General features: G+C 41.0%; 1 protein-coding gene across 1 annotated transcript in view; it reads left to right on the forward strand.

The window, feature by feature from the left end:
• Positions 1-23,579, forward strand: part of CPZ (carboxypeptidase Z) — a 34,438-nt gene that overhangs the window by 9,123 nt on the left and 1,736 nt on the right. Inside the window, exons 2-10 of the mRNA XM_014936133.1 lie at positions 3,539-3,562; positions 4,764-5,138; positions 5,925-6,137; positions 8,199-8,395; positions 9,355-9,516; positions 14,214-14,372; positions 18,324-18,459; positions 19,533-19,672; positions 22,889-22,988. Of these exons, the coding sequence (XP_014791619.1) occupies positions 3,539-3,562; positions 4,764-5,138; positions 5,925-6,137; positions 8,199-8,395; positions 9,355-9,516; positions 14,214-14,372; positions 18,324-18,459; positions 19,533-19,672; positions 22,889-22,988 (1,506 nt within the window). The remainder of the gene's footprint in view (positions 1-3,538; positions 3,563-4,763; positions 5,139-5,924; positions 6,138-8,198; positions 8,396-9,354; positions 9,517-14,213; positions 14,373-18,323; positions 18,460-19,532; positions 19,673-22,888; positions 22,989-23,579) is intronic.

Here is a 23,579-nt window from a genome sequence, read left to right on the forward strand (position 1 = left end):
CTAAAAAATAAATCTGTCCTCTTCAGTCAGCATCTTTGCTAACGAGTAATAGCCATGTTGCTAAATAGATTGCCTCTCCCTATAAGAATGGTAAAAATAACAAAGTGTAGAAGCCAGGTAGCAGACAGCCTGAAACCAGAGCTGCCTTTGCCTCTCCTGTGTTAACATCTGCTCCTGCTCACAAAACGAGCCAGTCCTCTTGTGAACCCAGCTACAGCATATGACTTAGCGAAATTTCGCATGTCTCTTCCATCAGCTCTCCATTGCTTCTCGACACCTCTCCTCCTGGCCAGCTGGGCAGAAAGAGGCATCTGCTAAAGGCAGCAGGGCTGCTGCTTTCTGCAGAGCCAGAGCAGGGGGAAGCACCGTGCCCAGACCCCGCCTGCTGCATTTTCCCTTTGGTTTCCTCTGCTCGTTCCAGCGTGTTGCCAAAGCACCTTGCTGCTCCAGCTGAATAAGCAGAATACCGAGGCAACACTGAGAATAGGTTTGTGCCACGTTTCAAGCAGGCTGATGGCTATAGCACTCCTGCACAGTAAGAGCTGTTTGTGGAAGATTGTGTGTGTCTCGGTTTCCTTATTTGATCAGTGCATGTCAGAGAGACAAACAAAAAGGACACTTGTAGCTTGTTCACGGAGTCAACGGAGGGGAAATGCCTCTTACCTTTGAGGAAACATGGTAAAGATCATTTGTACTCCCCTAATGAACCCAAGGAAGAACTGCTCTCAGCACACATGGCCTTCTAGTCTAAAATAACAGCTTCATGCTGCAGAGGAAAAAAAGTGTCAAATATTTCATAGCCACCCTTCAAGGTAACGGAGGGGATTCATTGCCAATGACCCTGGTTATAGCCAGAGATAGTGTCACTCTGCTCCTTGGGACGTGGCTGAACTCGAGCCAGCTCCATCCACACCAAGTTTTCCCCTTTGTATAGAACATTTGTCTGGCTCCAGACTTGTGTACAAGGCCTCACAAGTTGTTGTGGGTGTAATGGCATTAGAATATAGGACTATCCAGATTCAGGGAGGTAGTGACATCCAATTTTATCAGCAGGATTAATTGCTGGAACTCTTATTAACAAGAGATTGCTCCTTTCTGTTTCCCAGCTAACAATGTACAGAATTCTATTCTTTTATTATCCCCAGATGTAAAACTACACACACTATCTGGCTGAGATGAAGCTTTTTTTTAGAAATGCCTTAACCTTAGTAACCAACTCACAGAGGGGGTTGTGCCTAACTAAGAGAAACACTGAAATCTGTGTAACACTCTAACAGAAGGCACTGTTGATGGACCAGGTATTGCTTATTGCTATTAGGGTAATGTACCAAACCAGGAAAGCAGTCTGCACAGATATAATTTTTTCCAGCTTGCTGGTTACCGGAATTTGCTGGTGTTGGAGATGGACTGTTTCTTCTAGTTCTGATCCCTCATTTATTTTATGAGGTAATGTGGACCAATGACAATTCATAATACAGAACCAGACTCATTTCCAGCTAAATGTCTTCCTCCAAGATAAAATTCCAGGGTTAATTTTGCTCTCATTGCAATTATTTTGTTTTGGCTAAAGAATGATCAACTCATTAGCAACACATATGCAGATGATTACATTTGAACAAATATGCCATGAGTAGAAGTTTAAACTTTCCTTAGTAGGAAAAAAGAAAACATAATGTATTTGATCCTATGCAGACAAGTGCTCAATTCACTGAGCAAGAAGATAGATACCTGTCTCCCTGGTAAGAGTTAGAAGAAATAACAACATAGCTAGATCTCCAACACATCACAAGGAAAGCAAACCTGTTGGTGTTTAAAAAGCTTGCATGTAGTGGCTTAGGTCCTATGAGGAACTGGTGAAAACTGCTCGATACCTTGGTAGCAGTATTTTTCTCAGTTGCCAGTGTTGGAGAAGAGTGATATAGAATCATTGGCTACAGGAGCAAAAGAGGTCTCTCCTGGGTCATCAAAACACATTCCTTCAAATCAAGAGAGCTTCATTGGTTTGACCTAGTAAACAGAAAGCTAAGGGTATCTGATTCTCTCCGCAAACATACCATGAAGGCATGCACCAGGGAATGCAGAGAGCTATTTAAGCTAAAGGACAGTGCTGGCACAACAACACATGGATATAAACTGGCCACGAATACTTTTAGGCAGGAAATTAAAAGGCAATTTCTAGCCATTAGAGGAGTGAGCTTTTGGAAAAGCTTTCCCATGAGAGTAGTTGGGGAGGGAAATAATTAGTTTTAAGATGTTATTAAAAGGATTATAAAATGCAATTGCTAGAGGTAGGATGAGGTAGGATGGGGAAGAAATACGTCCCCTCATACCCACCAAAGGCTTAATTGCTTTACAAGAAAGATATGCACAGCATTATGTGTGACCAATAGATTTGTTAGGGGAACATCCATAACGCATCTCGGTATGTACAGAAGGACTCACGTGGACTTTTAGACTAAACCAGATTACTAAAGACCTACATTTTCATTAGTGAAATTTCCTGGGCACCTAACTTACGGGTTTTAGGCATGTCTAGAAATATTGTCAAGTTGTCAGGGCTGGTCAGCTTGGCGCCTTTTTCAAACATAGCCGTGATTTCTTGTACGACCACACTTCAGATATATTGTCAAGTCCTCCCTTTTTGAAGTGGGTCAAAGTCTGGCTGATCAGTGTGCTTGTTTGCCCATACCCTGCACCCTATCACTGCAGTCTGTCCTGTCTCCTTATTAAACACAATTTCCAACTCTTTGCCTGGATGAAGGTCTCTTTTTTTTGTGCATGTGTGTATGGGTGTATATGGGACTCCACATGCCAGCAGCTGGTGTGAGACCACAGGTCAGAAGGACTTGCGTGTCTTGGGTGCAGCAGCTGGCGGGACCAGAGTGCACATGCTTTGAGTGTGTATGTCAATGTGTGCAACTGCTAGCAAACACCAAGCTGGACTAGCAGTGGACAGGGAAGAAGATTTGGAACTGGGTATTTAAGCAGCTGTGATCCTGGGCTGGATACTGAAGAGACCGGAGGGTCCCAGAGTTGGCTACTGGAGGAACCAGGAGGTCCAAGTCAGCTATTAGGAAGACCACCATGTCTGGGGCTTGGCTACCAGTGAGACCCTAGGTCTGGGTCAGCTACCAGAGAGACCAGTATGTGTGTCAGCTCATGAGGCAACCGGGAGATCAACAGATCCAGGGGCCAGATACTGAGCCTCACTACTGTGGTTCCAGTGTGTCTAAGCTGAGCTTCTGGAAAGATCCACCTATCTTTTCCATCAATGGTATTTCATCCTAATTAGCCAGAAAGGGGAATGGGATGACGCTTTTGGTGCTGGTTGTGTTTGCCTGTACTGTGTTTTCTCTTTGTGTATGTATGTCATATGTGCCTGTTGGGAATGCATGTTTGTCCCTGGTATGGCTGGACCTCAGGACATAGAGCTGCAGCAGCCTTGGTGGGGCTACCAGATTACACAATTCCTAACATGAGGGAGGTACCACGGATACCTGCCCCATAATGTCATTTTTTTTCCCCTCTGTATTTGCAGGTCAATGCCAAACTGTACAGAAAGGTATGATGTGACTTTGCTCGCTGTCCTTGGAGAATCTCGAAACCATAAGTATTTCTCCCTTATTTCCTGACAAGTTTTCTAATGTTGGTACTATAGTAAGTCTTGTTCCTAGAGATATGATCTCTTTCACACAAGGTAGGATTTTGCTGCTTTGACAAAGGTATTTGTAGCCAGTCAAAGCATTAACAAGAGAAGGAGACTTAAACATGAGCCCATTAATGTAATAGCCAGCAATTTTATGATGAGACATCTCTCTATTACTTCCTTTTCACCTCTGAGTGGGTTGATGGTATTACCAACGTTTTTCCTTCCTCAAACCTTTTAATCTGATTTCTTAAAGTGTGTCAGATTTATGGGAATATACGTGTGAACACATTTATGGGCCTTCTTGCCTGTGAGCCAAGTCTCTGAATAACTGTTCAACTGTTCTTTGGGCAATTTCAATCAAACTTCACAGAGGGGCTGTGTTTCAGAGGTATTAAAGTCTTACTAATTTTGCATGGCCAAGCAAAGAGGAGAGATATCCTACTGATACCTTACCTACTAAAGAAAAAGCTGTATGTGAATCCACACTAAAAGGCAAGGACAGGGGTGAGAGTGATGCCACGAATATACTGTATTCATGAATCTGAGTTTTCCTCATGTTTGACACCAGCAAATTCACATCTCAACAAGGGATTTTTCTGCTTATGGATTCTTCAGTATTTAATAAGCTCAAACTGTACTCTTAATTTAAATCAGGTAAGATTTAATTGAGTATGAGACAGCCTTTCCTTTGGAAACCAGACTTTATTAATTTTGGTGGTTTCCAAGCTATTTGTTAAATGAACTCCCATGTGAGCCAGGTACTCCAGTGTTTCCTGGCCAGGGATTTGCCCTTTCATTGCTGTTCATGTATTGAATTAACAATATAACCCCTGATTGCCCATCAAATTGTCAGATATCATTTGAATTTTGAGTGACATCTCCTTGCATCAATCTGTTTGCAATCAATCTCCAGACCAAATATGCTTTCTGTCATCTCTCTATAAGTGGTTTTAGACATTGAATTCATATACGTGTCTTTCAAACTCCCTCTAGTCTATCCGTGAACAACAACAACAAAAAGTTCAATGAATATGTTATTTGTTACATTGTCTTTCAAGTATTAAGGGTGTCAATGAAACAAGTTGTTTTTCATATATTCATCTCCTTTTCATAGCAAAATGCGTGGACATCGCCTTAAGTTCTTGTACTGACGTTGCCTATACTCAGATGATGTATCCTAATTTTCTGGATCAGAAGTCTCGAGAAGTGGTTGAGTACAGCTCCGAGTACATTCTCATCAGCGTGCTGCACAACCTGCTGCAGGGAGAATGCAACCCGGACCTGAGGCTCCTGGGCTGCTCCGTGCTGGCCCCGCAGTGTGAAAAGGACAAAGTTATAAAGCCCTGCAGGCACGTCTGTGAAAACCTGAAAAAAAATTGCCTCCCTGCCTTTGATGCCATAGACATGGCTTGGCCCTACTTCTTAGACTGCGACCGCTTTTTCGCAGGGGAAGAAGAAGGATGTTTTGACCCGCTGGCAAAGCTGCGAGGTGAGGAGGGAAGCTCTGCTGACACATCTGACTTGTCTGGATGGGAAAGGTCTCATCCCGCTCAGCTTGACATGCCTATGGCACAAAACCTCTCCGCTTGTCATCTCAGCTTGTCGTCTTTAGAGACACCTGTAAGGTGTGACTCATTTTGTTCCACCTATTTTAAACACTTAATTAAACTGTGCTCAAGAAGCATCTGTTTCTCTCCCCCATATAGAAAGAGCATCAAGACAGGCAGCTCAGAGCTAGATGTTTGGACTGCTGATGTGCATTTGGATAAGTCCTGCCCTGTGTGATAGCTGTCTGTATATTTGAAATATTTTATTTAAAAACTGAAACTTTAATGCACTCCTAAATTCAGGATTGCTTGACAAGCTTAACAGCTCATTAAAATAATCTCATTAGTGATTGTCACAGATTTTTGTTTGGATGAAGAAGATCCAGATAGCTGAAGACAGCTGAATCTCATAAAAACTGAGTTTGATCCACCAGATTCAAAGGGAAAAATCTGTACATTTTGTGACTAAAATGAGCTAAGCATGCCAAAGGCCAAATTATAACTGGAGGTTGCACAAAATATTTGTCAGCATGCATATGCATTAGTATGGTTTTGCAGACAAAATATGCCACAATAAACAGGATGCACTACATAGATTTGAGATTTTGGTTGCGGCTGTATTTTCTGTAATTCTACTACCAAAAAAGATATTTTGTGGAAAACTGCAGGCATTCATGCAGTCCTCTGAGCACCGTGGTTTTAAACACTGCTATGATTTTTCTTTGCAGGAGAAGTAGATGTTGAGGAAGATTTGCCTTCAGACTTGCCAGCAACTTTTATTCAGTTCAAACACCATTCATATGCCCAAATGGTGAGCACGTTGAAGAAGACTGCTTCTAAATGCTCCCATATTGCAACAACGTACAGCATAGGTCGCAGTTTTGAAGGGAAGGACCTTTTCGTGATTGAGTTTTCAACCAAGCCTGGACATCATGAACTGCGTGAGTTATATCAGTGTTGATCAGATTGCTTGAGGGAACTTCAGATTACCCAAATGAAACCAGGGTCTTTTAAGAGGTTAAACTGTAAAAACATTGATTCAAAAACATTTGTGCTCCTTTTTGTTCCTGAATTACAGTGATAGCTGAGGATTCACTGTAGCAAGTATAGTCCAGTTTCCTGACTTTATGACCTCAGTTTATGACCACAGTTGTTGTTCCTAGATGTATGACCATGCACTTAGTTGCAGTGATAAGGGTATTATTTATTTGTGCCCAGCATACGAAGAAGTTGGGACAGTTTTCTGTTACTGATCTGCCCTCTACATCATCTGCTAATTCCTTAGTCTCCTTTTATTTACCACTGTACCATTAAACCCTATGCACTTCCTTCAAATCATGCCTGTCCCGAGTCTAATCATCCTTCACATCCTAAAATATGTACAACTCAGATACAGAAAAAAGGCAATGCAGGTCAGAAAAAAATCCTCCTGAAAAGAAGTTCAGGTCAGTGCAGTATCTGTCAGTGTAACAGGCAAATGAAACCAGGAATGTATGTTATTGTAGCACCTGAATGCCTTTAGGATATGAGTCCTCACAACTTTTTCTGCCAAGGGGAGCAGTGTTGATGTCTATTTTGCAGATCCATCACGGAGACAGCAAGGGCCAGATTTTTAAATGTTCTGAATTCTTCAAAATGCAGACCATTTTCTTGGGGAGTATTAGGAGTTATTTTCCAGTTACCAGCTCCCAGCTCAAACATAGCACCTGACTAAATCTGGTGGATTTCTATGGCTGCTGCTGCATACCAAGAGCCTCAGGTTGCTACTCATCAGACTAGCTCCAGCACCAGACCAGCCTCAGCTGTGTAGCAGAACTGAACTGCATCTGACTTAATACTTTACTGAGATTATTGTCTTAAATCAAGCTGTGTCCTCTGTGGGCTATGCTGCAGGGGAGACAGAGAGGACAGGGAAGACTGAAGTGAGCCTTGTCTACTCTCAGCCATACTGGCTTCGTGGTGTAGAGGTATTTTTAGGTGCCTTTAAACTTGATGAAATTCCTAGCAGACATCTTTAACAGAGCAAAGACCTACTTTACTACTACTTTTCCTAGCCTAACATCATTTCACTCTTGTGTAAAGAAAAGAAGTTGCAGGTGTCTTTTTAAGCTGATGCCAGGAAAACACAAAGCCTGTGAATCACACCTTTCAATTATAACTGTAATATGCCATGTTAAAGATGGTATTTTAACAGGTTACCTAGCATTTCCTTCTAAAACTGTTGCTTCATGCTGCTCAGGACAGCATAAAGGAGAGTGGAAATAGCTCTAGAGCTGGAGATGCTGCCAGCCTGAGCAAGGTGGCATAATAGCTCTGTACCAGCCCTCCTCCAGCTTCTAGTGCTTGAGGCTGGCCAGGATCAAAGATGAAGATGAAGGGATAGACAGGAAAGGGTGTCTCCAAAGTGCATTTATTTTCTACTTTCCATTAGTCTGTAAGGAAGGATGGAAATTGAGAGAACAACTGCAGGGAATCACGAGGTTATGTTTCTAATAGTCTTATTCCAAGGCTATTTAGCCTAAAAGCCACTTTTTATGCACGACCTAATTTCTGTTCCAAGTACAGGGGTAATATATTACACGTCTGCAGGTCGTTTCTAGGATCTGTGACAAAATAAGGCATTGAAGCTGCCCAAGGTAAGTGAAAGTGTCAGGGGTGTATTTTGTTCCTTCATAGCCATGCCTTGATGCTTCTGTTTGCAACATTCTTTGTTGACAATTAATGATGAGTCCAGCAAAAGCTTCAAGCAATGGTTACCTCTCATGGTTTGGGGTCCTGAAAGTACAGAATTCCTTTATTTCATACTATTTAAAGTGTTGCTGAACTGACTTGTAATGGAGGGAAGTTCACCTGGAACTGGTGTGCTATTTACAGGAACGCGTGTGCATTAAATGACTGTAAATAAAACTTTCTGACTCATCAGTAAGCTATTTGGGTTACTCTGCTTTTGGAAGCCATCCAGGTATAATCGAATTAAAGCATCATTACTTCATATTTCACAGTCAAGCCAGAATTTAAGTACATTGGCAATATGCATGGAAATGAAGTTGTGGGGAAAGAACTGCTAATATACCTCGCGCAGTATCTGTGTTCGGAGTATCTTCTCGGGAACCCTCGCATCCAGACCCTGATTAATAACACCAGAATTCACCTCCTGCCTTCACTCAACCCTGATGGGTATGAACTGGCTGCAGAAGAGGTAAAAAACTTTTTATAAGGAAGTGCTCAAGGCTTCATGTTTCTAAAATTCCCCACGGGAAAGGACAAACTGGGAGGGGAGTGTCAAATATGGGAAGGGGTGTTAATAACCAGCAGCCAGAATCTCAGGCTGGTTTGGTGGTAGGTTGCTTTCCAAAGATGATGTGAACAGAGCTAAGAGGAAATCAGAGCCATGTTTGTCATTTTTTCTGCCCGTATGCAATGACGTGGGAATGACTGTTACTTTTCCACACATTTAGCACTCTCTGCTATCAGTTCTAGAACAAAATGCCCACTGACTCACTGTAATGCCTGTTAAATTATTTTATAAAGAAATGTAGTTTAATATTGTGGAATAGATGTTCTTCCTCTTTTAGAAGAGCAGGTATAATAAAATGTGAATATTTTCTGTACTGTCACACTTCCATAATGGATGGCAATTCTCAGAGATCAGCTGGGGTCTGAAGGAGACGACCCGTGAAAGCAAAATTTCTCTTCAATGTTACATGACTCTCTCCTTCTCAGCTCAGTTTTATTGCTAGCACCATTATCATGAAAATAGGACCTTTCTTTGTCTGTGTTACTCCTCTGGTGAGCTCTGTCTGTGTGAGTCTGGGGTTATTGCATTCTGCCTCATCCTGTCTTGGAGCGTCAGCTGTGTTTTCTCTCTCTCCTCTAACCCACTCTGCATGCTGCTCTCTGCTGAGTAAGAAGCTGCTGTGTTCCTCTCATGAGTCACATCACTGGTGAGTGAGATGCCTCCTGCAGGCTTGTGAGTGCGCTAGTGTTCACGGGCATAAAAAATGATTAATAAGTGTGGGTTTTTTAACACTACCGACATTTTCAGTTTACTTCTTTTAAGACTTCCCCTTGATTAAAATGGCATTTTAAACAATTTCCACAAAGCGCTATTTTGAGACAGGGAGTTATTCTGAGGTTGACTTCTGTGTCACAAATTAGGGAGCTGGTTACAATGGATGGGTCATTGGACGACAGACAGCTCAGAACTTGGACCTGAACAGAAATTTCCCTGATTTGACGTCTGAGGCTTACAGAAGAGCTGGGATTCGGGGGGCCCGCCTTGATCACATCCCCATTCCACAATCCTACTGGTGGGGTAAGGTATGAATTACAGATTTTATAAATCACATATACTACAGAGCAACTCACAAATTAAGAAACACAGATTGCTTGGTCTGAGGTTATTTTCTGTTAATTAGATTTTATAAACAGGACTAAACTGGACAGGCTCAGAATTGGCATGAAAAATCATGGTGTAGGTCTGGCCAATGAGGCAGGTGTCACAAATCATTGCGGAAATTTGTGGATAATTTGGATTTTGCTGTATTAGATTAAGAATAATGATTGTTAGAAGGGGGTCACGTGTGTAATGATTCACCATTAGTTACTAAAACTGTGGTAGCATGTTCAAGACTTTATGGATTTGGCTGTCATTGCACAGGTTAGATGCAGTAGTGGTTTCTGCCTTGGAAAACATACAAAGGCTCCATGTGAAGTTGTGTGACATCAGCTTCCACAAAAGGATGTTTATAAAAGACTGTAACCAGCTGAAGCAGTGCAAACAGCTTGTCAAGCTGCAATGGGGCTGGAAGGGAGAGCTGCTGCCGCCTCCAGTCCCAGGGAGCAGAATAAAGGCAGCACTTCAGGGCCTCACAGTCATCTTCATCATGTCATGTGATGTCCACATGACATCTCACATCATGTCATGTGATGTCCACATGTGATGTCATGTGATGTCCAAAGCTCAGTCTTACCCTTGTCGCTGGCAGCCCAGCAGCCCCTGAAATTAACGACTCGCAATGGAGCTTAGTTCCCCTTGAAAGAACAGATACAGGAAGCCAAATCAGTGGTTCTGATATTGGATGCTCTGCTTTTCTGCTTTTAAACTCATTTTATGCTAATTCAATTTTTATTGCTAGCACAAAACCTCAGACAGATGGGGAAGAGGGTTGTTTCAGCAGCTGGTGTGTTAGCATAAGATTTGAGAGACCATACTCTGGTTCTGTACTGTGCTTCAGGTGGTCTCATATGAGGCTCAGTTTAAATCCCAAAGGCATCTCTGATGATGCCTCAATTTCACTTCTGCCACTTGCAGAAGTCATTTTTACATGTATTTAGCTTTCTTAGATGCTGTGTAACATCACAGCAGTTTATAGAGGGCTGGATACAGACTAACATTTCTTCCACAGTGACCCCTACTGCTGTGCCCAGCTTTGCCCCAGCTGCAGCGTGCTGGTCACCCTGGGATGTCTGTCACCATAGACAAGGGACCAGGAGGACTTGGCACACAACTGCCCTCTGTCTGAGTTCTGCCTCAGTGGGTGCAGACCCAGGCTCATAAACACATTCCTTCTCCTATAAACTTTTTATTGTTTTTGAAGAATAAATTGAAATAAGGTGGTGGTGCAATGGTTCATTCCTCAGAGCACCAAACCTCAGGGAACCTCTAGATGATCTCCTGACCCCAAAATGGGTCCTGAACTAAACAACAGTCAGTTGTTCAGTCTAGAGAAGAGGAGGCTGAAGGGAGACCTTATCACCCTCTACGACTACCTGAAAGGAGGGTGTAGAGAGGTGGGGGTCGGTCTCTTCTCCCGAGTTGCAGGCGATAGAACAGGAGGAAATGGCCTCAAGTTGCACCAGGGGAGGTTCAGGTTGGATATTAGGAAAAATGAAGGGGTTATCAGGCATTGGAATGGGCTGCCGAGGGAAGTGGTTGAGGCACCATCCCTGAATATATTCAAAAGATGAGTTGACATGATGCTCAGGAATATGGTTTAGTGTTTGGTGGGTTTTTTTGTTTGTTTTTGGTTTTTTGTTTTTTTTATTGGTTGGACTAGATGATCTTAAAGGTCCCTTCCAACCCAGGTGATTCCAGATCATCTCCAAATCCATATACTTTGCAGAACAAATGAGGGAACTAATTTGCCTGTGACCTGGATGGCACCACAAAATTTCCTTGATGACTGCAGTTTCACATGGTTCAGAAACCTGGCACTAAGCAGTCTTGCAGTCTTGTGTCCCTCTCCTCAGCCGGTGGTATCACAGGACAGCCAAATCAGCTCTCCTGTAATGAGCTTTAGTTTTGTCAGGCAGGTGAAACTATGGCTCTTACAGTAGTCGGCCTTGTGAGTGCATTGGATTGGATGTTTCAACACTAACCTCTCAGCTTTCATTTACTTAATAGTGTTTATTACCTGCCTTCTTAAAATAATTATCTGAGTATTGCAGGGCATTGTATAAAGATCAGAAAATGGAAAGCAAGTTCCCAGCCAGTCGTATAAACTCAGGAGAGCTCCTACCTCCCATAACCCTTGCTGTACAGGGTGTTTTGTTCCCTGCTGTTATGAATTATTGTAATAAGTGGTCTGAGGGCTCAGACAGAGAGACTTCAGGCTTCATCTGAAATGAAGTCAGTTAAATTGGCTTGTTTCAAACAGAATTTGGAAATCTGTGCCAGTGGAGGCTGGCATAGTCTTTAGGAAAATGAGCCTGGTTGCTTCTAAAAGAGAAAAAAGAAATCTTTGAAACCCACGGAGACAGTGACTAATTGCAGTATAATCAACAGAAATAAGATTCAGGTTTAAAAGGGGTAGTGGCCATTCCCTGTACTTATGCTGAGATAATTTTGCTGTTTTCTAATTGTGCCCCAAATTGTTCTTGTGAGGTGGATACTTTAAAATTGATAGTTTAAAATTTAAAATCTCCTCTGACTAAAAAGCAAGATCACTGGTGAAAAGAAAAAAAAATCAAAACCCACATTAAAGGAAAAGTCTATGAATAGTCAAAGGCCAGAGTGACACAGATGCTATCTGATGTCATCCAGTGAAGCTGAACCAGGATGTGCACATTTCAAAGCCTTAATCACGGTACGTGATGTCACTGAAATGCTATTAGGATAAAAATAGTGACACTGAAACTCCTGATTTTCCACAACATTCGCTTCAATAAGACGTTGGCTCTGTGACACAGCAGTGTCTTATGGCTCATGCAGGTATCTAGTGAGCAAGTTGGTTAATCGGGGGGACTGAATTTAGGAGCTCTCTAAAGAGAACTGTGCATTTAGCCCTTGCCCACTGAATTGCAGAAACAAATTAAAAATCTTCTTATTGAGGCTCAAGACTGCTGTTTGAAAGCAGGGCTGATTCTGATGTCTCTCTGGCTGGGCAGTGGGGGCTGAGGGAGCTGCTGAGATCTTGAGGCAGCAACATCCTGGGGAATGCTGGTGCTGGGGGCTTGGAGAGCGTGGGCTTGGTGCCAGCTCCTCAGCCACCCTGTGAACCCCCAAGAAAGGACCCATGGGGCAGGCGGTGCTGCTTGCAACCTCTTACAAGACACTTGGAGTCTCCTGGCTTTCAGAAGAGAGAGACTTAAAGAATGAACAAAGCGTTTTCTGGGTTCAGGTGAGAGTGGCTGGTTCAGTCTGTAATTCCCAAGGGATAAAGGTCATTATCAGACCATCCTAGGGTACTGCACAAAGACCAGGAAAGCAAATACTTTGACTTCTGCCACTAGTGTTGTTCAGACACTGCCAGGTTCTTCTCCCACCTCTGCATTGTGTGAGTTGTTGTGTGAGACTGCAAAAAGCGCAGAGCATTTTTCCTTTCAGAGTGCCCTTTATCTGCCTTTTAAAAAATGTTCTTCAGGTCATGCCTTTCCTGGAAACTGTCTAATCTTCCCAATTATACAAAAAACCTTGGTTATGTTCCTAGTGTGCAAAGTGCTTTCTGGGTGCTCATGAGTTGATCAGACTTTACCCTTTACATCTCATCTTGCATTTCTACTACTGAGATTGAAAGGGTTGCAACACAGAGATTCAGAGACTAAGTCCAGGAGATCTTGCTTATTTTTATAAGACATCTTGCTTATTTTTTTAAAACCTGCATACCTGCTCTTGCGGAAAGCAGGGTCTGGATTAGCAGCTTCTGCCTTCACCCACTTTCCCCTGGTAACTTGACAAGCTGCAAGGAAAAGAACATCACCTCCTCCAAGGTCACCGGTGTGTGTCTGGGCTTGCAGAGGGCAACCACCAGATGACACTGTTACCCCTAAAAATTAACTAACAGCCGAGCAGGTCCGTGAATTTACTCCTCAGAAAAGGGGATGAAGGAGCCTCCAGCATGCCGGGTGGAAAATAGGGGCCTGAACATCTTTAGCTGTCTGGTGCCTACTCCCTTGGCAGCTGTCACTGAGCACGGACTGTTAGAAAGACAAATTTTGTGGCTTATCTGCAGCAATTCACCACAGGTAAACTGTAGTCGTGCCTGTGCTTTGTATACATTAGTTTTCATTTATTTGCAGAAGAACCTGGACAAAAAGATAGGAAAGAGGACAATGTATTTCCAGGAAGTGCTGAGAGTTACAAATTAATCCCTCTATTCCAGTTTATCCATCCAAAGTCAATCCTGCTGACTCACAAAGCAATTAGATAAGGAGTTTGGTTTGCAAGTTGTGGTACAGGGCCACAATTTTTCAAGCCAAAAATGCCACCATTATCAGTTTGAACTGCTGACAATGTCACTATAATAAAAAGTTATTTTCCCTTACAGTTTCTCTTTTTTTTTTTTTTCCTTTTCAGTTTTTCTGCAGTGAGCAGTGTGTCTCATCTGTTCCCTGTACCAAACTCACACTCTTTCCCCATTAACCTTTGGGATGGAAAAGCCCAAAAGCCTCATGGTTCTGTCTGACAGACCTCTGTCTGACAGACTGACCTCTGCTGTGCTTCATCCTACCCAGGACCAAATCCCTTTGGAGCTGCATGACTATTCACAACTTTTTTTTTTTCTCCTGGATTTCAGGTGGCCCCTGAGACGAAAGCAGTCATGAAGTGGTTGAGGTCAATCCCGTTTGTGCTCTCTGCCAGCCTCCATGGGGGTGAACTGGTTGTGACCTATCCTTACGACTATTCAAGGCATCCTATGGAAGAAAAAATGTTCTCCCCTACACCTGATGAGAAGGTAATTTTGGTTTTGCACAGTGAGCCCATCAGTGTGGTTTCCTTGTGGGGAACTACAAAACCTTTTTCTTTTAACAAGTAACATTGATTTATTTAGCTTGTATGCATGTTTGTATATGTGTGCATGTATGTATGAAATACGTAATAAATCACATGTTTATATATATAATGCATGTATATATACACATATATAATATGATTTATACACTTATTTAATGTGCTTTAAAATACAGCATCAGCTACACACTGATCTGTAAAGATTTGCCCATGTTTTGTTATGCCAAACATGACTTCACAAGGCACAGGTTAGGAAAAGCCAGGCTTTTACTATTTAAAGCATGAAGGCTACGATACTTTTACCTCTGATTTTCTGAAGAAAAGCGTGGCTAGCAGTGTTATTTTCTGTTGAAACCTGTAGGAAAAAAAATGCTGGTTGCCATATGGTGGCAGCCTTGTAACGTTTATTCCAGGTTAGATGAACAGGAATGTTTTTTCCATCTCTGTCCCTGGAAAGTTCCCCATTTGGGACTCACAGTAAATCTTCTGTGAAATTTTTTGCCATCTTTCCTATTTCCCTCTGGTTTCCTCAATCTAGTATTCATTGCCGACATGCCCACTAGGAGAACAGCTAGTTTTTCAGCCTTCCAGCATATGTTAAATATGTCCCTGGCCTCTTAAGAAAAAGTGGTTCTTTATATAACAAACAGCAGTTGAAAATAGTCAGAAGTTGATCTTTGACTCGAAGCATCCATTATCTTTGAGAATATATCTTTGGACTGGCTTCTTCTAAAGTCACAGTTCTCAACAGCACCTATTAAATAATTAAATAATTATAACTGTGAACATTTTCTATATCAATCCATTTTTTCTGAGCTGTATAATACCTGGCTACAAGTGTCTGATGGTGATTTGGCAGTAAAATAGACCAGGCACTGCACAGTAAAAAGCACATGTAAGAAATGTCTGGTGGGTGGTAATGAAAGCTACAGAAGCTCTTGGTGAGGACTAGGAGAAATCATAAACCTGTGCACTTATATCCCATCACCTGGGTCAGGGCTATCCCAATTTACACATAGATGGTGGAGGAATGGTGGAGGAATATGGCCATGTGTGCCTTACCAAGGAGTTCAAATGTGGGATGGAAAGACATCAGTCCCTCCATCATCTCCAGCCAGGGACAGCACGTGAGTTTTGAGTAAAAAGATGCAGTCACACAAACAAAGTGCTCCATCCCAATGCAGTGCACAGCTGGGCAAGCCCTACTGGCACCCCTGGTTTGAGACAGCATGAAACAGAGGACCTCTCATGGGTGGCTGCTGCATAGTCGCTGGCTGCAAAGAACGGTAAGGTAGCTACAAACTTGGAAGTTTCAAACATACAGGGCAGGGGTGGGGATGTCCCCAATTAAAACCAATTTTTCAAATGAGTCAGCATTTGAAAAACCTTAACAACACTACCTGTATCACTTTAAATTTTGTCCAGAAAGTTATAAAATCTGTACCTGTGAAGTGACCTGCATTTAAGTAATGTCATCTGCAGCTGCTGCTGCCAGGGAACCTGCATCCTGAAATATAGCAGCTTGTTTTAGCTGCCATACATTACCCATAACCCTTGTTCTGACTGCTGACCTGTTGAATTTGCCATGCAAGGGGAAACGAGGCAGGTTTGCACCCTTGGCTTCAGCCCAGGGTGAGATGCTGCAGTGCAGGTAATGGCCAGGAATTAAAAAAGGCAAATTCTGTGAAGTATATTCAAACCAGGCTGTCCTGTTTGAAAATGCGTCCAGGTACTCCCACCTCCCTGTGTCCTTCATGAGCACAAGGAGTCTCTTGCCACCTGCCCCAAGACACAGAAGATTTTAAGCTTCTTTAGCCCGAGTCACAGCCCAGGCTGGTACTTGCTGAGGCCACGTCCTTACACTCCATTCTTGCATGTGGTTCAGACCACCTAATCCAGAACTTTCCCATTTTTTGGCTTTTGTGGAGATGGATGTTTTTAGCAGGCTCTTGTTGCTTTGTGTCGCACAAGAAGTTGTACTGATGTCTGTGCACATCAAGTCAAGTTCAATCCTTTGGGTGAATGGAAACACTCCCTTCCCTCCTCCTGAAAAACCCCAACCTGTGACAGTGGGGTAAAAGTGCTGGTGGAGGTAACAGCAGTGACCTCATCTTACCAAATAAAGACTGGCACTTCCAAAGTCACAAGGATTCTTCTGTGTTTTTTCCCTTTTTGTTCCACTGTATTATGCCTAAATGTCTAAGGTTTTTTGAAGTCCATGACTAATTGTACGTTAGCTGCTATGTGATAAAAAATGTATTGCTAGCCGAGCATATTTTAATGTTTTTTTAAAAAAGTTTAAGTGGTTTTGGTTTATTTTTTTTTTAAATCAAATTCACTTGATGTGGTATTTCTCACATTTTCTTCTCACTACCACCCATCTTCATTCACTTGGACTAGTGGCCAGGCAAAAGCCTTATGCTTCTTGGTGTGACTTGGTCACTTGAAATAAAACATCTGCAGATGTCTTTGGGCAGTGTGAGGAACCTACTCAGAAGTCACATAGACACCTTCTAAACTATTAGCAAACATCTTTCACGGAATTTTCAGAACTGGGACCAAAATTTCTATAGAAATTAAAGATATTGGGCCTGGCCCCAGACAACTGACAGTGAAAGTACATCTTTACATATCTAAGTAACATCCATTTCTTTCCAGCAGAACTTTGAAGGATATTTAACTGTCTGGGCTGAGCAATACTTAGAGACATAGAAACTCAAGAGAGATGCAAAAGCATTTTATATTAAGACAGGATTTTCAGTGTCTGGATATCAGAAGTATTTTGGTAAATTGTCTTTGCGGTTACATAACACTCTCCACCTTTCCTTGGTCACATATCTGATCCCATAGTTGGATCAACTTTGTGATTATTAGAAATATTTGTAAATATTATATCAAAATTGAGTGCTGGGTCATTTGGGTCTTTATCCTTTGTGAGAACATCAAGGATAAAGTTTTAGTATCACTTCTAAAAACAGGATTTTAGCCACCTAACTTCTTGCACATATCTTAAGTAATATGCAATGAAACTCATGATGCTGAGTAGTAAGATCAAGTAGCATCCGATATTTGCTGTTATTTCAATGTTGAAATCTGAAATTATAGCTTTTCTAGATGAGGATCAAATAAACAAAAAGGAGAGGGGGAATTTCTGTACAAAGTTGGAATAAACATTGGAGGAAAATGGCAGGAACCTGATTCAAATAAATGGTTTCTGCAGATCACTGCTGTTTCTTCTGTCTTCACTACATCTACCTGTCACTTTTCCTTTCTGGATGGTGACTCCTCTGTTATACATCAGTATCAACACTCTTAGGAAATCGGTGATGACATCCACCATCACCACATCCCATCCTCTGCTTTTTAGGAATGGTTTCTGCTCCATGAAGAAGCAACTGTCATCGAGATCAAACTGGCAGGTTGTCCCATGGAGTGATAAGTGCAAAGCAAATTGACACTGTCTATTTTAAACAGCAGCAGCCAATGCAAAGATCTGGTTGGATTGAGGATGGTGTAGCTGTTTTTCAAAGGGTAAAAATAGTACAAGCTAAAATGTAACGGGAAGAGTTAATTTCAGCTTTGAAACCTGGGACTTGAAGTACAACCAAACAAGACCTCTATTCCTGCCCCAGACGATAGGTTGAAGCCAAATATCACAAATCCACTGATATTCAACGTTATCTCTGGCTAAATATACTGGATTGCAGGGAGGGACCTTGAAGAAGGTAGCAAGTGAAAACTTCCTGGCAGAATGTCCTTGCACGGAGGTTCACCCCCTCCATCAGCCTCGAGGATGCAAGAGGGCTCGTTGTGTGGGCTCACAAGAGCACTAGTCATGAGCAGCATTGGCAGTGTTTACAGTTTGTAAAATGTATTTCCAACCCTTTCGTTCTAGATGTTTAAAATGCTGGCTAAAGCCTACGCAGATGCACATCCAGTCATCTCGGACCGGTCTGAGCTTCGTTGTGGTGGAAATTTTGTAAAACGCGGAGGTATTATAAATGGTGCTGAGTGGTACAGCTTCACTGGAGGTAAAACCACTTTACCATCATATCAAGTGAGGTAAAACCTCTATATGACCTTTATGAGACACAAGGGTTTGAAAGAAACATTTTTATTCATTTCAGTTTGCTTTAGGTCAGACCTCTGCAAAAAAGTAACTTGTAAGGGATTTAGTAACTAAATGTGCTTTGGTAACATATATATTCTGATACCATGGGATGTATTCAGCCCTGATATGACCTAAGAAAAGTCACCAAGTTACTTGTTAAATTATTTATTGCACATAATATAATTCTAACTTTAAAATCTAAAATGTAGAAATAAATGCTTAATGCTACACTCTCATTTCTTAGTGGCATAAATTTGAATCCATCCTGCAGACTCTGTAAGTGCAGTTTAAATAAAATCTTTTTCAGGAAAAAAACTACAACAGAGACAAACATCCCATTCATTTGTGCTTAGGTTGCTAATTTGATTTCCCCAATAATAGTATTTAGTTCTCTTCAAGATTGCTGAAATACTGGCATGGATGAAATATCAGTGTTCATAAAATTTTGAGCAGTGCTTCAGTTGTGTTTTCAAATAAGACTCAGCTGTATCCCCAAATAATTATGTTGAAACTAGGCATTTAGAGAGCTTTGAGGCATGAGTGAGAATTAGGTTTAAATATCTTCGGCTTACATTCTTCTGAAAATTATATCCAATGTCTTTTGTACAGAAACAGTTTTGAACATACAAATGGCAAAAGGTCATCTCTTTGGTGGTGACCCTTGGCAATCACCTCTGATACAGCCGATTATCCAATTACTGTGATTAACCAATCCTTATCTCTCTATCGCTACTTCTTGGTCAGGTGAATAATAATTTTAAATGATGCTTTTTCGCCTGAAAGAATTGTCATTGCCATTAGTTAATTTGTAGTTGAAATGAGTTGTAGAATTCTGATTTTGTTAAATACTTTTTATATATTGGCCATGCACACTCTTTACGCTATATTAATCCACATCCACAAGGACTCATTTAGCTGACTGCCACAGCAAAGCACCAGTTAAGGGTTAAATGGCTTGTTCATGATCTCTCCTTTTTCTTTTTAAACCTATAGGCATGGCAGATTTTAATTACCTTCACACAAATTGCTTTGAAATTACTGTGGAGGTAGGATGCGAAAAGTTTCCTTTGGAGGAAGAACTGTTTACAATCTGGCATGAAAACAGAGATGCCCTTCTGAATTACATGGAAATGGTATGGCTTTGCTTTTACAGACCTGCTTACGGGGTTTTTTTCTTCATTCTTTGTCAATATTTTTTTCTTTACTGTTTCCCCAGTTGGTTATCAAGATGGCACCAAATCAACCATCACTTTCCACAGGGGGCCTCAGTGCCTCAGTTTGCCTAGCAGGACACATAGATAATATTTTTCCTATATTGCAGGAAGGATGGGGATTGAGGACTCTAAAGGTCTTAAAAACAGTGAAAAAGGGATTTGTCTGTAAATACTTTGTGCAATGTTATAAATCAACTGTCCAAAATTTAATCCTAGAGAAAACCTGCATATTCAGAAAAATGTGGATCATAGACTCATAGAATCAAGTAGGATGAAGAAGACTTTTGAGATGAGCCTTACTCTTGAAGAATAAACCAACAAGATTCGCTCTCCAGAGAGCTTCTCGGAACTTTTTCCTTTCCGTATTCCATGTTTGTGGCCCAAACCCTACTGCACGGCAGCAGGAGATTTAGATTCAGCTGAAATGGGGAGGTTCTAAGTATCTTGCTAGAAATTAGCTCCCACACTTTTCAGCTTGATTTCTTGCTCAAAGTAGTTAAAAAACATCTAAAGCCTGACCTTCTAAAGGAACAACTGTATGTCTGTGAGCATTAAACCATGCCATTTAAAAGTCATTTTTAATAATAAGTCTAAGCTCAACAAAAACAAATACCTCCCTGACAATAAGTAAGTGAACACAGAAACAGAAGTTGCTCATCTTTCTCTTACCCATTAGTAGATTAGCTTTCTGTCATGCCTTATTTTGATAGAGTACGCAGTAATTTAAAATTGTTAGGAGTGTTTTTATGGCCTTTCTAAGCAACCTCTTGCTACTTGTGGTAAGTATTATCATTCAATAAAGTCTACAGTACAGACCACCAAACTCATTTCATTTTACAGCTGTCTGATGAAAATGAGTTTTAGTGAATCCAAATGGAGCTGGGTTAAATCCATATATATTGCAGTTGAAGTCTTCAAGATGTAAAGATTTTTATAGTGTGAGATACTGTAGAAGTCTGTGCTGGAAAAGCTTTTTGAGTAAATGCAGGACAGTAAGCAAAACAACTTTGTAGATAAGGATGACTGAATTACTCCCGATAAGGATTAAGTCTGCCATAACCAATTCAAACTTTTCTTATTCTGATATATACCAGGCTGTTTGGTGTGTGTACAAATCTACTTGGCTTAACACGCAGAAATAGAATTCATTTTCATAAACACTGATCCCTTCTCCCCATCAGAAATGGTATCAAAACACTCTCCCAAACTAATGTGGCATAGACTTGCAGCAAAACCAAAACCAGTATACTTACTAGAGCAAAACAAATCAACATTGTTAAAGATATTTCAATTTTGACATTTTTATCCCATCATTGTTGTAATTGCAAAATTATTACTGAAGTTGGATGAGGTCATACTACTTTGAGTATGTCTACACTGTAAATTAAATTTGGGTCTTAGATGACTCTTCTGACCAGATTTACCCACTATCCATATGATAAATCCTCAAGTCCATGCTGAAAAGCAAATTGCAGTGCTTCATCATAATAGTTCTTAAGGGACAGTTTTCAAGTCCTTACACTGAGGACCTGGTTCCTAAACCCTGCGGTGAATAGCTCTGCTCAGTATGGAACAGCTATTTAACAAGAGCAGTTACAACACAGCCTCACCTTAAATAAAAAACTACTGTCACTAGACTAGACTTTTTATTAAGAATTATTGTAAAGTTGGGTATTTTCATGTTTATTTTTAACATCTCTATATTCCAACAGAAAAGCAAATGTATTTTTTCTATTGGTTTGATGCTTTGTTCTTTGTTTCTATTCTTTTGTGGCAAAGGATAATGGTGAGAGAAAAATGAGAGGAAGAGAAAGAAGGGTGAGGGGAAGTCAAGTAAAGAACAGATCAAGCTAATCATAGGAGTTTAGGGGAAAAACTGAAATGGCATTTTTCATTCAAAATGGTCGTATAGAATTGTCAATAGAAAATTTTTTCATTTCAGAATCTTGCAAAAAAGAACCTTAAGAAATTTAATGTTTAAATCCTTGGATTTTTTCCTGATTTGTTTTATTGAACTTCAAATATAGTGAGCTGTGTATCTGCTTGTATGACAGTGTTCACATCTCTCCTTAGCTTGTCACCAAGCATGGTTCTCATCAGCTCAAGCAGCTGGGTTCTGTGCTTGTAGAGAAGGGAAAAGGGATATTATATACACTGCTATCATGACATTCTGACCTGCAGTGAAATGTAGGCAGCAGAGCAATGATGAGTCCCAACCAGCTAAAGAATTCCTTCACTTATTCCTATTCGCTGATATTGAATATGAATATTAACAAATTATTAATTTTATTTAATATCATGTACTGATTAATGTGCATCAGTGTATTTGAGAATTATTAACATATATTGTGTTAAATATTGTGTATTACTAATATAGAAGTATGTATTGTATTTTATTCTTATGTTTCTGCTCTACTTTAAATTAGTAATAGTGTGTCTATCACAAGACAGTTGTTCAGTTGTGGTTCTTTGTCTCTAAGTGGCTTTGGACCCTTTTAGGTGCGGTGAAAGAAAATGAAAACGATGTATTTCAACTAATACTGAAGACCTGGTTTATTGATATAGCCTGCATGAATGGATTCTATTGCCAGGATGGCAGTGTGTTGTTTGATAGGTGGTACTGTCTGAAAGATAATAATTCTGCTTGATTCTGATTTATTTCACACATCCTTTAGTGCTGCACTTTGAGTAGATTTAAAGGGCCATTAAATTCACATTGCTTTAGCATTAACTTCACTCTTAAAACCAGCAATGCCTTCTCATTATTTAGATTGTTTTTTAAAGCCTTAACTTTGCATTTCTTTTTGGTTCCGGGTCTAGGGTAGGCATTCAGAAACAGTCTTTAATACCAGGGTCAGATCATGAGGTGCCAGTGATCTGTGCAGAGAAGGGACGCTCAGTGCAGAGCCACTTACCTAGCCCGTAAAAGCTCTTGGTCAGTTATTCCTTTCCCTCAGCCCCCTTGGAGCTCCCAAAACAGAGAATGTAATTTGAAGGGACATTAGTACGCAAGAGCCTGTATAATGGGTTGAACCTCTTGAAAGTTACTTCCTCTCTACAGGGGTTTCCTTGTAGAGGATGAGGAGGTGGTACTGTAATAAATGACTCCCATCTAACTTTGCTTTGCTTTGCCAGGTTCATCGGGGGATAAAAGGAATTGTGTCTGATAAGTTTGGCAACCCAATAAAAAATGCCCGTATTTCAGTCAGGGGCATCCAGCATGATGTCACCACAGGTAATATTTTCAGTTTGAGCTTTTTCCTGGGGCAGGGTGAAAGCACTGAGAGCTTAATCTGCAAAAGCCTTGTCATATTTGATAGAAATGGCACCTTAATGGAGAATTGAAAGCTCAGCAGTGGGTTTGTTTCTAGAATAGTAGGAGTGAAGACACTTCTGTTGAGTCTGTTGTGTCTCTGGGATGATGCAGTCCTTGCTGTTAAAAAACTTCCACCTGGAACTGTCTGCTGTCCATCAAATTCAGAAATCTACTTTTATGATTCATGTTTGGGGGAATATGACAATAGCCTGGCTGAGGGGCTCTAACTCGGCATGTGGATGCACAGAGCCCTAACAGAATAAGTTAGTTGAAATATTGTGAGCATGAGGTGTAGACATTAGAGTAGGAGCTATGCTGATTTTAACAATTGGAATAACTGCAGCGATTGAAGGGCAGGCAACATTTTTTGTTCATTTAGAAAATCATAAATATATGCTATTTTTGGACAATAGTTATATCAAATGCAAAAAACTAGAACCTTGAATTATGTTTACTTTATACCTGTCGCCAGCTGGTAAACATGTATTGAGGCATATGCAACTGTTAATT

This window comes from Calidris pugnax, unplaced genomic scaffold, assembly GCF_001431845.1.
Source record: "Calidris pugnax isolate Ruff unplaced genomic scaffold, ASM143184v1 scaffold14, whole genome shotgun sequence".
In the NCBI taxonomy this organism is placed as follows: Eukaryota; Metazoa; Chordata; class Aves; order Charadriiformes; family Scolopacidae; genus Calidris; species Calidris pugnax.